At 39.4% G+C, this 14,041-nt stretch overlaps 1 protein-coding gene and 1 pseudogene across 1 annotated transcript in view; both read right to left on the bottom strand.

Moving 5' to 3' along the window:
• Positions 1-14,041, bottom strand: part of LOC133788514 (tRNA ligase 1) — an 82,570-nt gene that overhangs the window by 5,277 nt on the left and 63,252 nt on the right. The window contains exons 21-23 of the mRNA XM_062226027.1: positions 8,021-8,097; positions 7,861-7,932; positions 7,678-7,754 (exon numbers count right to left, since the gene is read on the bottom strand). Of these exons, the coding sequence (XP_062082011.1) occupies positions 7,678-7,754; positions 7,861-7,932; positions 8,021-8,097 (226 nt within the window). The remainder of the gene's footprint in view (positions 1-7,677; positions 7,755-7,860; positions 7,933-8,020; positions 8,098-14,041) is intronic.
• Positions 5,908-7,027, bottom strand: LOC133788515 (uncharacterized; annotated as a pseudogene).

Here is a 14,041-nt window from a genome sequence, read left to right as displayed (position 1 = left end):
GCACTAAACTTGATCCAAGAGCGATTAAAACTATCTTTCTTGGTTATTCTCCCACTCAGAAAAGCTATAGGTGTTATTGTCCTCTCACAAAGAAATCTTACGTCTCTCGAGATGTCACATTCTTTGAAGATACTCCTTACTTCTCTCCCACTTCGCTTCAGGGGGAGAAAAACACTCACGATGAAGCTCAATGGTCATGGGGGTTAGAAGTTCCTACAGTCCCCAGACTCAACAAAAAAATCAACAGCTGACTTAAAATCTCAAGATCTTGGTCCATCTTCTGAGTCAAATTCTAAGTCACAAAGTCTTGTTCCATCCTCAGAGTCAGTTGAAACAAATATAGATATACATCCACAAAATCAACAGGAGTTGCGTGTTTATTCGAGGCAACAAAGAAATAACCAAATCACGAATCCGCAGCATAGTCAAGAGACCAATCCAGTGATAGATCCTCCTGTTCAAGATGTGACAGGTGATTTTCCCTCAAACACTATTTCTGACCTAGACATTCCTATAGCATTGAGAATAGGAACTAGGTCTTGCCGTAAATATCCTATCTCCATTTATATTTCCTATTCAAATTTGTCATCTTCTTTTAAAGCTTTTACTTCTAGCTTGTCATACATTGTTATTCCTACGAATATTGATGAAGCACTCGAAATTCCTGAATGGAGAACAGCTGTCCATGAAGAGATGAAAGCTCTTATAAAAACTGAGACTTGGGAATTAGTGAAATTACCACCTAAAAAAAGAGTGGTAGGATGTAAATGGGTGTTCACAGTCAAGTATAATGCGAATGGATCTATCGAAAGATACAAAGCTCAGTTAGTTGCAAAAGGGTTTACATAAACCTATGGAATTGACTACACTGAAACCATCGCTCCTGTTGCAAAGCTCAACACTATCAGAGTCTACTTTCATTAGCAGCCAACCTGAATTGGGAGTTACATCAACTAGATGTAAAAAATGCCTTCTTAAATGGTGAACTAGAAGAAGAAGTCTACGTGGTTCAACCCTCTGGTTTTGAAGAAAAATCTCCCGAGATTGTCTGCAAACTCAAAAAATCTCTCTATAGCCTGAAACAATCTCCTCGAGCATGGTTCAATCGGTTTGCAAAGGTAGTCAAGGGTCTCGGCTACACACAGGGTCAAACAGATCACACTCTGTTCATTAAACACTTAGGAAAATGAGAGATGACTGTCTTGATTGTATATGTTGATGATATAATAGTCACTGGAAACAATACCAGGGAGATAAATTTGATCAAAGGTTTGTTGGCAAAAGAGTTCGAAGTCAAGGATCTTGGAACACTGAGATACTTTCTAAGTATGGAAATTGCTAGGAGCAAAGGAGGTATTTCTGTATCACAAAGAAAGTATACACTTGATCTTCTAAAAGAAACTGGAATGCTAGATTGTAAGGCTAGCAAAACTCCAATCGAACTAGGAAACAAAGACCGAATGTTTAAAGGAGAATCAGTAGACAAAGGGAGATATCAACCGTTAGTTGGAAAGCTCATTTATCTCTCACATACTACACCAGACATTGCTTTTGCAGTAAGTCAATATATGCATGATCCATGCCAAGGTCCCCTCAATGCTGTGTATCGCGTGTTGAGGTATTTGAAGCAAACTCTTCAAAGAAACGTCGAAGTATTCACTGATGCAGATTGGGCCAGATCAATTGATGACAGAAAATCTACATCAGGATACTGTACTTTACTATGGGGCAACTTGGTAACATGGTGAAGTAAGAAACAGTCTGTTGTTGCAAGAAGCAGTGCTGAAGCTGAATACAGAGCCATGGCTCATGGAGTGTGCGAGGCAATTTGGATAAAAATACTACTGGAGGAATTAAAGATTAAATATGAAGCTCCCGTCCACCTTTACTGTGACAACCAATCTACTATTAGTATTGCTCACAACCCGGTTCATCATGACAAAACAAAGCACGTGGAAGTATACCGTGACTTTATTAAGGAGAAAATTGATGGAGTTATCAAAATTGAGTATGTGCACACTGATCAACAACTGGCAGATATTCTTACCAAGGGATTATCTGAAAAAGTATTTGATCTCCTTATGAACAAGCTTGGACTCATCAATATCTATAGTCAAGCTTGAGGGGGAGTATTGACAACTAGCAAATCATGGATTCACTGTGTGATAAGGGCTGGCAAATCTCTTGTATTTTAGTTTCTTTCCTTAGAATATTACCGTTAATTGTAAATATTCTGCATTTATTCATTTTATTCTGTATTTGTGTATATATACTGTGTACCTCAATGAAGAAAATCAAGTTTTTTTCCTCTCAATCAATTGTCTCCCCACTTTTCTCTATATTTCAGTAAGAAGCAAACACAATCATTCTATAAATAAGGTTCTAGCAAATAGGAAACATGCAATTTAGCATCAGATCAAGATTTATGCTTCAATTTTCCTGACTGAAGACAGAAACATGTTTGCATTACAGACTATTGCTCTGTATAAAGCAAAATGATCTTATGTGGAGCTTTTTTTGTGGATACTATGCCGATCTCCAAAAAGAAGCAGCATATCTCGTCTCTGCATCTCTACATCCTTTTGCTATTAGTCTCAAATCCTACAACGCATAGTGTTTTCTTTCCTCTACCAAGAATCCTCGCATTTCTCTCTAAACTCAGTTCCTTCCAATAAAAGAGTGTAATGATATGTGAAGAGAATTGTATATTGTATTGAAAATATAACATCTATTTATACACAACTAGAGAAGTTATTCTAGAAAACTAAATCAACTAATTAATCCTAATTGTCAACTAATAAATCGCTAATATGCACACTATTACACAGCTAATATTCACACTATAACACTCCCCCTCAAGCTGGAGCATAAATGTTAATCATGCCCAGCTTGTTACAAAAATAGTCAACCCAAATCCCATTTAAAGCTTTTGTAAAAATGTCCCCTAGTTGTTCTCCAGTCTTCATATATCCAGTAGAAATCAAGCCTTGTTGAATTTTCTCACGAACAAAATGACAATCAATTTCAATGTGCTTCATCCGTTCATGAAACACAGGATTAGTTGCAATATGAAGAGCAGCTTGGTTATCACGCCACAATTTTGCAGGTACTGAAGTTTTAAGTCCTGCTTCAGTCAATAGTTGATATATCCACATTATCTCACACACAACTGTGCCATAGCTCGATTTTCTGACTTTGCACTAGATCGTGACACAACGATTTTCTTTTTACTCTTCCATGAGACCAGATTCCCTCCAACAAAAATACAATAACCTGAAGGGGATCTTCTATCTACTTTGGAACCTGCCCAATCTGCATCTGAGAAACACTCAATATGAGTGTGTCCGTGATTTGCATACACAATACCTCGTCCTGGTGCTCCTTTCAAGTAACACAATCTGCTCTAACGCTGCCAAATGATCAATTGTTGGGGATGACATAAACTGACTCACAACACTAACTGAGTAGGCAATGTTTGGTCGAGTCACTGTAAGATAATTCAACTTCCCAACCAACCTTTGATACTTTTCAGGGTCTTCAAATGGTTCCCCATCTCCTGTAAGGTGCAGATTTGGAGTCATTGGAGCACTACAGGGTTTTGCCCCTAATTTTCCTGTTTCAGTCAATAAGTCAAGGACATACTTTCTTTGAGATAGAAAGGCACCTTGTTTACTTTGAGTGACCTCAACTCCTAAGAAATACTTTAACACCCCCAAATCTTTCGTGTAAAATTGAGTATGAAGGAAAAATTTAAGAGGAGATTTCGCTAGTATCATTTTCGGTAATAACAATGTCATCCACATATACAACTAACAAAATGATGCCAACTTCTAATCGTTTGTAGAACACCGAAGGATCAGACTTGCTTTTCATCATACCAAATTTCTCAATAGTCTGACTAAACTTTCCAAACCAAGCATGAGAACTTTGTTTCAAACCATATGAAGAGTTTCGAAGATGACAAACTCGCCGTGACTCCCCCTGAGCAACAAACCCAGGAGGTTGCTCCATATACACCTCCTCCTGAAGATCACAATGAAGAAAAGCATTATTGATATCAAGTTGATGTAAAGGCCAATGATGAGTAGCTGCTATTGAAATAAACAACCGAACAGATGTCAACTTTGTAACAGGAGAGAAAGTTTCAGAATAATCTACTCCATAAGTTTGAGCATAGCCCTTGGCGACAAGACGAGCTTTCAATCAAGCAACTGACCCATCCGGATTGACCTTAACTGTGAAGACCCATTTGCAACCGATAGCCCGTTTCCTTGAAGGTAAATCGACCAAGTCCCAAGTACCATTATCTTCTAAAGCATTCATCTCCTCTAGCATTGCAGTATGCCAACCAGGATGAGATATGGCTTCATGAACAGTCTTAGGAATAGAAATAGAATCAAGGGAAGCAATGAAAGAGCAAGAGGAAGACGACAAGTTATTATAAGAAACAAAAGAAGAAATGGGATAAGTACACTGGCGTTTACCTTTGCGTAATGCAATTGGAAGATCATTGCTCGGGTCCAGATCTGATGACGAAGGAGTAGGTGCAGGACATGAATCAAGAGGTTGTCGCCTGGAGTAAACTTGATGAATAGGAGGCTTCACAAGAACAAGTTGCGAGATTGGTGATAGGTCCGAGTCAGGAGAAGATGTGATAGAATAGACCAACAAATCATCGTCCTCCTCCTAACGAGTGGGAACGGGTAGAGAAGAGAAATAAGGTGCATCTTCGAGGAAAGTGACATCAATGGAGACCAAATATTTGTTAAGACTGGGACAAGAACACCGATAGCCTTTCTGAAGATGGGAATAACCAAGGAAAATACATTCCAAAGACTTGGGATCTAATTTAGTGACATGCGGACAAACATCCCGAACAAAACAAGTGCTACCAAATATCTTAGGGTCAACAGGAAACAAAGACTTTTGCAGAAAAAGAATTTTGTAAGGTATCTCATCTTGAAGAACAGAGGACGGTATTCGATTAATGAGAAAACATGATGTGGAAACTGCATCAGCCCAAAACGGTTTAGGAACATACATTTGAAATAAGAGAGCTCGTGCAATTTCAAGAAGGTGTCTGCTTTTACATTCCGCCACACCATTTTGGGATGGGGTATCAACACAGGAAGTTTCATGAAATATGCCATTCTGAGTCATATAAGATTGAAATAATGCAGATGTATATTCTTTGGCGTTATCACTTCGCAAAGTACGAATTGAAACATTAAATTGAGTTTTAATTTCAGCACAAAACAGGGAAAATAGCTCTGAACGACTTTTCATTAAAAATAACCAAGTTACAGGAGAATAATCATCTACAAATGTAACAAAATACCGAAATCCAGGTTTAGACAAAATAGGAGAAGGACCCCAAACATCAGAATGAACTAATTCAAAAGGAACACTAGCACGTTTATTGACTGTAGGACTCGAACTAAGACGATGATGTTTTGCAAATTGACACGACTCACAATTTAAGGAAGACACCGTACTATATTGAGGACAAAGCTTCTTTAGTAAAGGGAGAGATGGATGACCCAATCGACAATGAGCCTCGAAGGGAGAAGGAACACTCGAGCAAGCAATAGAGCTGGGTGGCGATGTATCAAGAGTGTAGAGGCCTCCAGATTCATGTCCTTTACCAATAATCTTCTTCGTCATAAGATCTTGAAATAAGCAATGATTAGGAAAAAATGAGACAACAATTGAGATTACGAGTGAGTTGACTGACAGAGAATAAATTAAAGGATAAATTAGGTAAATGTAAGACAGAAGACAAAGACAGCAAAGCGGTAGGATTGATGCTGCCAGACCCACGAACACACGATGGTGACCCATCGGCTAAAGTAACTGTAGAAGTAGAAGCAGAAGACTGAAATGAAGTAAAGAGACTAGAATTACCTGTCATATGATCTGTGGCACCAGAATCAATGACCCATTTTGAGGATGAGGAAAGAAGGCACGCATTAGTTTTACCTGAATCAGTAATAGCAGTGATAGAAGGAGATGAAGACTTAAGTGATTCCAGATACTTGGAGAACTTGACAAACTCATCAGCAGAGATAAGGATTGATTTGTCAGAGGTATCACTATTAGATGCAACATTAGCCGAGTGTTTATGCTGGTTTTTAAACTGTAACTTTCTACACTCAAACTTGGTGTGGCTCGGTTTTTCCAATAGTTGCAAATAATGCCTCCAGAATCCAACCTTCGAGTGTCAAATCCTTGTGAACTACCTCCTTTGTTTCCACTTGGATTAGAGGATCTCCCAGGCGCATAATTATTATTGCGACTTACCAAGGCACAATTAAGCGAAACGGGTGGTGTTATTTCCGTGCGGAGGACACGACTAAAGACATCTTGTAAAGAGGATATATCAGTCCCAGAAAGAACTTGTGCCTTAGCAGAGACAAACTCAGAGGAGAGCCCAGCTAGAAAGCTCATAATAGCCATTTGCTCTCGTTGTTTTTATTGAACCTTCACGTCGGTACTAAATGGCAGCAACACATTAAGCTCCTTATACGTCTTTTTAAATGCCATAAAGTAGTTTATAAGTGACTGATCTTGTTTTTCCACACGTAAAATGCTTTGCAAATCTCATACATACGAGAGAGATTCCCTTTCACCGAATACAAAAATTCCAAATATCCATTAGTTCTTTAACAAACTCACAATGATTGATCAAGCCAATTACCTCACTATCAATGGAATTTCGAATCTGAAGGAATAAGCGAGCATCCTCCCTGAGCCATGCCTGTCTCGATTCACCTTTGTCTTTAGGAGGATCATCAGTCAAATGGTCATCTTTGTTGATACTTCGTAAATAAAGCCGAATAGTCTTACTCCAGTCCAAATAATTCGAACCATTCAGTTTATGGTCCGTGATTTTAGACATCACAGGAACCACATCAGATACCACAGATTTTGTCTCAGCCATAACCTCAAAAGCAAATATGGAGAAAACAAGTAAACAAAGCCAAGAAAAGGAACTTTCTATACACAAGATCTGAACAAAAACAGACATGAAAATGACCGGAGAAGAACACAAACTGGGCAGAAAAGTGCCGAGAAGGACGTGGGGACCAACTAGAGTCGAAAGCACGGTGGCTGAACGGCGCACGCGCGTGCACGTGCCGGCGTGTGGGGACTAGGCAGCGGGCTACGGCGGCGCGTGGGCTCCACTCGCGGCGATTCTGGACCTCGGACGGCGGGGTCTGGTTGGTCGGCGACTGGGCAGTCCTTCTGTGCCGGTGGTGAGAACAAAAGAACACTCTAAATAGGGTTTCTGAAATAGGAACCTTAAAAATGAAAGAAAATTAAACCCTAATTGCAAACCCCAATTTGTGAAGAACTCTAATTTCGAATTTCGAATCTCAAACCCAGAACCTGGCTCTGCTCTAATACCATGTAATGATATGTGAAGAGAATTGTACATTGTATTGAAAATATAACATCTATTTATACACAACTAGAGAAGTTATTCTAGGAAACTAAATCAACTAATTAATCCTAATTGTCAACTAATAAACAGCTAATATTCACGCTAAAAAAACAAAAAAAAAGTAGTATAGTACTAATACCACAATTTCATATTTCACCTGCAAATAAACTAGCAAAATAACTTCTTTTAATAAGAGAATTAGGGGACAAAATCTTTGTTGGAACTAAAATTACCTATCAGATTTTAGCAATGGCATCTTGATTATTGAGCCAAATCTCTCGACTAATTCACCATCAAACTCTTTCCAATTCTGAAAAATGACAATCAAATAGCATAGAACATCAACTAGAGGTCCATCTACATTGCCATTGCAGAAGCAAGAAAGAAAAACAAGGAAAAAAAAAATGAAATCATGCCTTTCCCTCATAAAGGTGATAAAACATAAGCAGCACATATCCGACATTTGGAGATGCCTTGTCCAAATTTCCCTAAAGAATTAAAAACACACTTAGATCTAGAAATATAGTAATAATTTGAAAAACAACAAGGGTAGCTCAAGCAGCATGAACTACATACTGGATGATTAACACGTTGAAGCACTCGATACATAAACACTGCTAATGCGTCAAGAGAGAATGGATTTGAATCAGTTCCTGTCATTTTACGAACAAAAATGGATAATCTTTAAACAAGAGCAGATAATACCACATATAAATCACCCAAAATACAATATGCTACAATTGAAGTGAAATTAAGGAACTAATCCATATATACAACTATACAAGCATCTATATGAATGAAAAGTTGCAAAAGAAGCAAAATCAGATTTTCCAAAACTTCCACAAAATGATTCAAACCCAATTTCAAACAAACATTCAGGTATTAAAAATCGATAATGCTCGTGACTTCAATTCTGTCCTTGGACCATATTTGCAATCGCATGGGATTGTTCATCAAAGTTCCTTCGTCAACGCACCACAACAAAATGGTGTAGCCGAACGCAAAAATCGCCATTTACTTGAGGTAGCTCATTCCCTACTGTTGACAGTTAGAAGAAAATAGATTTTAATGTTTTGATCTTTGGGATTCCTAGGAATAGGAATCGATTCCTATTTCTATATTTAATGTAATTATTTCTGTATTTCCTATATATACCTCTAGTCCTAGCTTGTACAAATAGATCAGTGAATAGAAATATACTACAAACAGTTTTTTCCTCACCATTTCATCATGGTATCAGAGCAATAAGGCTCGATTCTGTCCCACTCTCAGTTTTTCCTCCATTTTTTCTGGCAGTCGTCCCTCCTTCCAGTCGCAAACCAGTCTAGCGACACTCCAGGCCTCCGGCGAAGTCATTCGGCATCATCTTCAGCATCTCGGCCAGTCCAATCCGGCAGAAGTCCGGCGGCGCTACAGTCGGCCCCCCGTCGCCCTCAGAAGCTCTCGGCGCTTCAGTCGACCCCGGTAGCCCTCAGTCGCTCCTCTCTCAGGTCTCTCTCTCACAGCAACATTTCTCGGTTCTCTCCCTCACAGCCAGCCCAATATGTCGAATAGTGAGGAAGTTACCTCTCAAAATATTGGGCCTCACTCAACCCAGCCCAATATTGGGCCTCCCTCAACCCAGCCCAATGAAGGTAACTCTAACCCCAACTCAGCCCACACTCAGCCCAATGGGTCTATGGGCTCTTTTTATAACCTTGATAGTGGTTCACTTAATATTACAGCCAATAAACTTGATGGAAAAAATTATTTACAATGGGCCCAATCTGTCAAACTTGTTATTTGTGGTCGTGGTAAACTAGGATACATTACTGGTGATCTCCCTGCACCTCTTTTCAATGATCCTACATACAAGGTATGGCAAGCTGAAAATTCTATTGTACTTGCATGGTTAATTAATTCAATGGACTCAAAAATCAGTCGCAGATATCTGTTCTTTAAGACGGCTAAGGAGGTGTGGGACGCTGCTCGAAAAATGTATTCTGACCTTGGTAACGCCTCTCAGATTTTCGAAATCCGTACCAAGCTTAAAGAAATCAAGCAAGGTAATCAAACTGTTACCCAATATTTTTCCGACTTACAAGACTTATGGCAGGAGCTCGACTTGTATCTGGATACCACACCTCTATGTGCTAATTGCACTACAATCCAGCGGCAGCAGTTAGAGAAAGAACGAGTTTTTGAATTTCTTACGGGGTTAAACAGTAATCTTGATGAAGTTAGAGGTCGTCTGGTGGGTCGTACCCCATTTCCTGACACTGAAGAAGCCTTCTCTGAGGTTAGACGCGAAGAAGCACGTCGTCGTGTCATGCTCACTACTCCTGACCTGCAGCCCATTGAAAGCTCAGCTCTAGTATCAAAATCTGGCCCTCCACCACATGCCAGATCCACTCCCGACCCTCGACCTAATCGTAAGGGTGATCGGCCTTGGTGTGATCACTACCAACGTCACGGTCATACTCGATCTACTTGTTGGGTTATCCATGGTAAACCACCCAATTGGACCCCTCGCCGCCAAAATGAAAGAAAGGCCTATCAAACTCAAACTGAGAGTAGCAATGATCAGAATAGTGCCGGTACCCCTTCATTCAGTAAGGAACAACTTGCCCACCTATACACTCTTTTGAGTCAATCATCCATCAAACCCAGTTCCGGTCCTGAGACTCATAGTGCTTCTGTTGCACACTCTGGTAATTTTTCTTCCACCTCCAACACACCATGGATCATCGATTCAGGCGCCACTGATCACATGACAGGTTTACCACATTTGTTTGATACTTATTCTCCATGTACCACTAAATCTAGTGTCACAATTGCAAACGGCACCCATTCTCCTATTGTTGGAATAAGCACTATTAAATTATCTGCTGACCTCATTCTTAAATGAGTACTTTATGTTCCTTCTTTGAAATGCAATTTAATCTCTGTCCAAAAATTAACCAGTGATAATCATTGCTTCGCTAAATTCATGTCAAATTCTTGTCAATTTCAGGACCTATCATCGGGGAGGATGATTGGCAGTGCTAGGGTTCATAACGGACTTTATTTCTTTCAAAAGCAACATCCAGTTAACGAGCTCTCTTCTCTACTACGTTTGGGTTCAAGTTCTACTTCTAATTCTTGTTCAAGTTCATCGTTTGTTTCAAACTCTGTTTCAAAAACAATTATGTTATGGCATTGTCGACTTGGGCATCCAAGTTTTTTATATTTAAAACACTTATTCCCATCGTTTTTTGTAAATAAGAATATTACTGATTTTCATTGTGATATTTGTCAATTTGCCAAGCACACACGAATTTCGTTCCCTCACAAAATATATACACCTTCCAACCCATTCTCTTTGATTCATAGTGACATATGGGGACCTTCCAAGGTCAATACTTCTCATGGGAAGCGATGGTTTATCTCTTTTATTGAAGATTACACACGTCTCACTTGGGTCTATCTTCTTAAAAGTAAGTCTGAAACATGCCAAATTTTTCAGAACTTTCATCAAATGATCCAAACACAGTACCAAACATCTATAAGAATACTCCGTACCGACAATGGTACTGAATATTTCAATACCACTCTTGGTCCCTATCTTCTCAAACATGGGATTGTCCATCAAAGCTCGTGTGTTGATACTCCGCAACAGAATGGAGTTGCTGAACGCAAAAATCGTCATCTCTTAGAAGTAGCTCGTGCTCTTATGTTCACTATGCATGTCCCTAAACATTTTTGGGGCGACGCTATCCTTACTGCTGCTTATCTCATTAATCGCCTCCCTAGTCGCCCCCTTCAGTTCAAAACACCATATTCTCTTCTTCAATCTCTACATCCTCACATCTCTACAAATACTCTACCTGTTAAAGTATTTGGTTGCACTGCTTTTGTGCATGTTCACTCCTACCATCAGAGTAAATTTGATCCTAGAGCCATTAAGACTGTGTTTTTGGGTTACTCTCCTACCCAAAAAGGTTATCGATGTTATTGTCCCATCACCAAAAAAACATTCATCTCATGTGACGTCACATTTTTCGAGGATACTCCTTACTTCACTCCCACATCGCTTCAGGGGGAGTCCAACCATCACCAGCAAGAAGCTCAGTGGTCGTGGGGGTTAGAATTACCCTTAACAACTCTTTTTCCATTTACCTCTCCCACTCCACTTTCTTCTGAACCAGATATCCAGACTCTCTCTCCTGAACAAGAAAATCCACCAACCTCTCCTAAAAACACTGAACCAGAAGGACATCCTCAAGACCAAAACGTACAGAAAAAGATTCGGGTGTATTCCAGGAGAAATAAACAAATTATGAATCCTCAGCACAGTCAAACGCCCAATCCGGTGATGGAACCGCTTCCCTCAAAAGATCTAGGTATTCTCCCATCTAACAAACAGTCAGATCTAGATATTCCTATTGCAATAAGGAAAGGAACCAGATCATGTACCCAACACCCAATTTCAAAGTTCATTTCTTACTCAAAATTGTCATCTCCATTTAAAGCTTTCACCTCGAATCTATCAAATGTTGTGATTCCCAGGAATATCGAAGAAGCTCTTGATTCTCCTCAGTGGAAAGCAGCAGTGCTTGAGGAAATGAGAGCACTTAAACATAATGGAACGTGTAAATTAGTAGAGTTACCACCAGACAAGAAGGTAATAGGGTGCAAATGGGTGTTCACCGTCAAATTCAATGCAAATGGATCTATTGAGAGGTACAAAGCTCGATTAGTTGCCAAGGGGTTTACTCAAACTTATGGAATTGACTACACGGAAACATTCGCTCCAGTTGCCAAACTCAACACTATCAGAGTTCTTCTCTCACTAGCGGTTAACATGGATTGGGAATTACATCAGCTTGATGTAAAGAATGCATTCTTGAATGGGGAACTTGAAGAAGAAGTGTATATGAGTCAACCTCCGGGATTTGAAGAATCTCTCAAGACAACCACAGTTTGCAAACTGAACAAATCTCTCTACGGCTTGAAACAATCTCCCCGAGCATGGTTCAATCGTTTCCTGAAAGTTGTCAAAGGGCTTGGATACATACAAGGCCAGACTGATCACACTCTCTTTGTCAAACACTTAGGAAGTGGAAAAATTGCGGTACTAATCGTATATGTTGATGACATAATTATCACTGGTAATCACATTGAGGAGATAAACTCAATCAAAGAAATGTTGGCAAAGGAGTTCGAAGTCAAAGATCTCGGTGCTCTCAAATATTTTCTGGGTATGGAATTTGCTAGAAGTAAAAAAGATATTTCCGTGTCCCAGAGAAAATACACTCTAGATCTTCTAAAGGAGACAGGAATGCTCGGAAGCAGACCCAGCAAAACTCCAATTGAGCTCAGAGATAAAAAGAAAATGTTTGAAGGAAGTCCAGTTGACAAGGGGAAATACCAACAGCTGGTAGGAAAACTCATCTACCTCTCACATACTAGACCCGACATTGCTTTTGCAGTGAGTCTAGTCAGTCAATACATGCATGATCCGTGTCAAGGACATCTCAATGCAGTGTATCGAATTCTGAGATATCTCAAGCAAACTCCAGGAAAGGGTCTTTTTTTCAGGAAGACAACTGAGAGAAAGGTTGAAGTGTTCACAGATGCAGACTGGGCTGGTTCAATTGATGATAGAAAGTCTACATCTGGATATTGCACAATAGTATGGGGGAATGTAACCACATGGCAAAGTAAAAAGCAAACTGTGGTTGCAAGAAGCAGTACAGAAGCAGAGTATAGAGCCATGGCTCATGGAGTGTGTGAAGCTATATGGATCAAGCGTCTACTAGAAGAATTGAAGATTAAATATGAAGCCCCTATTCAGCTCTATTGTGATAACCAATCTACTATCAGCATTGCACATAACCCTATACATCATGACAGAACCAAACACGTGGAAGTTAACTGTCACTTCATCAAAGAAAAAATTGACAGAGGAGTTATCAGCATTAGATATGTGCATACTAATCAACAGCTTGCTGATATTCTCACAAAGGGACTATCTGAACAAACATTTGATTTTCTTGTAAACAAGCTTGGACTCATCAATATCTATAGTCCAGCTTGAGGGGGAGTGTTGACAGTTAGAAGAAAATAGATTTTAATGTTTTGATCTTTGGGATTCCTAGGAATAGGAATCGATTCCTATTTCTATATTTAATGTAATTATTTATGTATTTCCTATATATAACTCTAGTCCTAGCTTGTACAAATAGATCAGTGAATAGAAATATACTACAAACAGTTTTTTCCTCACCATTTCATCACCTACTTTTTTCATCCAAAGTTATAAAAAAATTATAGGGTGACGCTGTTCTCACAGCCACCTATCTCATGAATAGAATGCATCACGAATCCTAAAGTTCAAAACTCCACTGCAAATCCTTCTTGAATCATATCCTCACTCACAGTCTCAAATTCCCCTTCGCGTCTTTGGCTTTGTTGCATTAGTCCATGTTCACTCCTCACACTGAAGCAAACTCGATGCCCGTGCCACCAAATGTATCCTTCTTGGCTACTCATCCAATAAAAAAGACTACAAATGCTACTGCCCAATTTCCAAAAAGTTGTTCCACTCCATGGATGTCACTTTCTTTGAAGACCAGC

The sequence above is a fragment of the Humulus lupulus genome, chromosome 7, assembly GCF_963169125.1.
Source record: "Humulus lupulus chromosome 7, drHumLupu1.1, whole genome shotgun sequence".
Classification (NCBI taxonomy): Eukaryota; Viridiplantae; Streptophyta; class Magnoliopsida; order Rosales; family Cannabaceae; genus Humulus; species Humulus lupulus.
The sequence above is the reverse complement of the archived record's forward strand: the minus strand, read 5'-3'. Positions and strand labels throughout refer to the sequence as shown.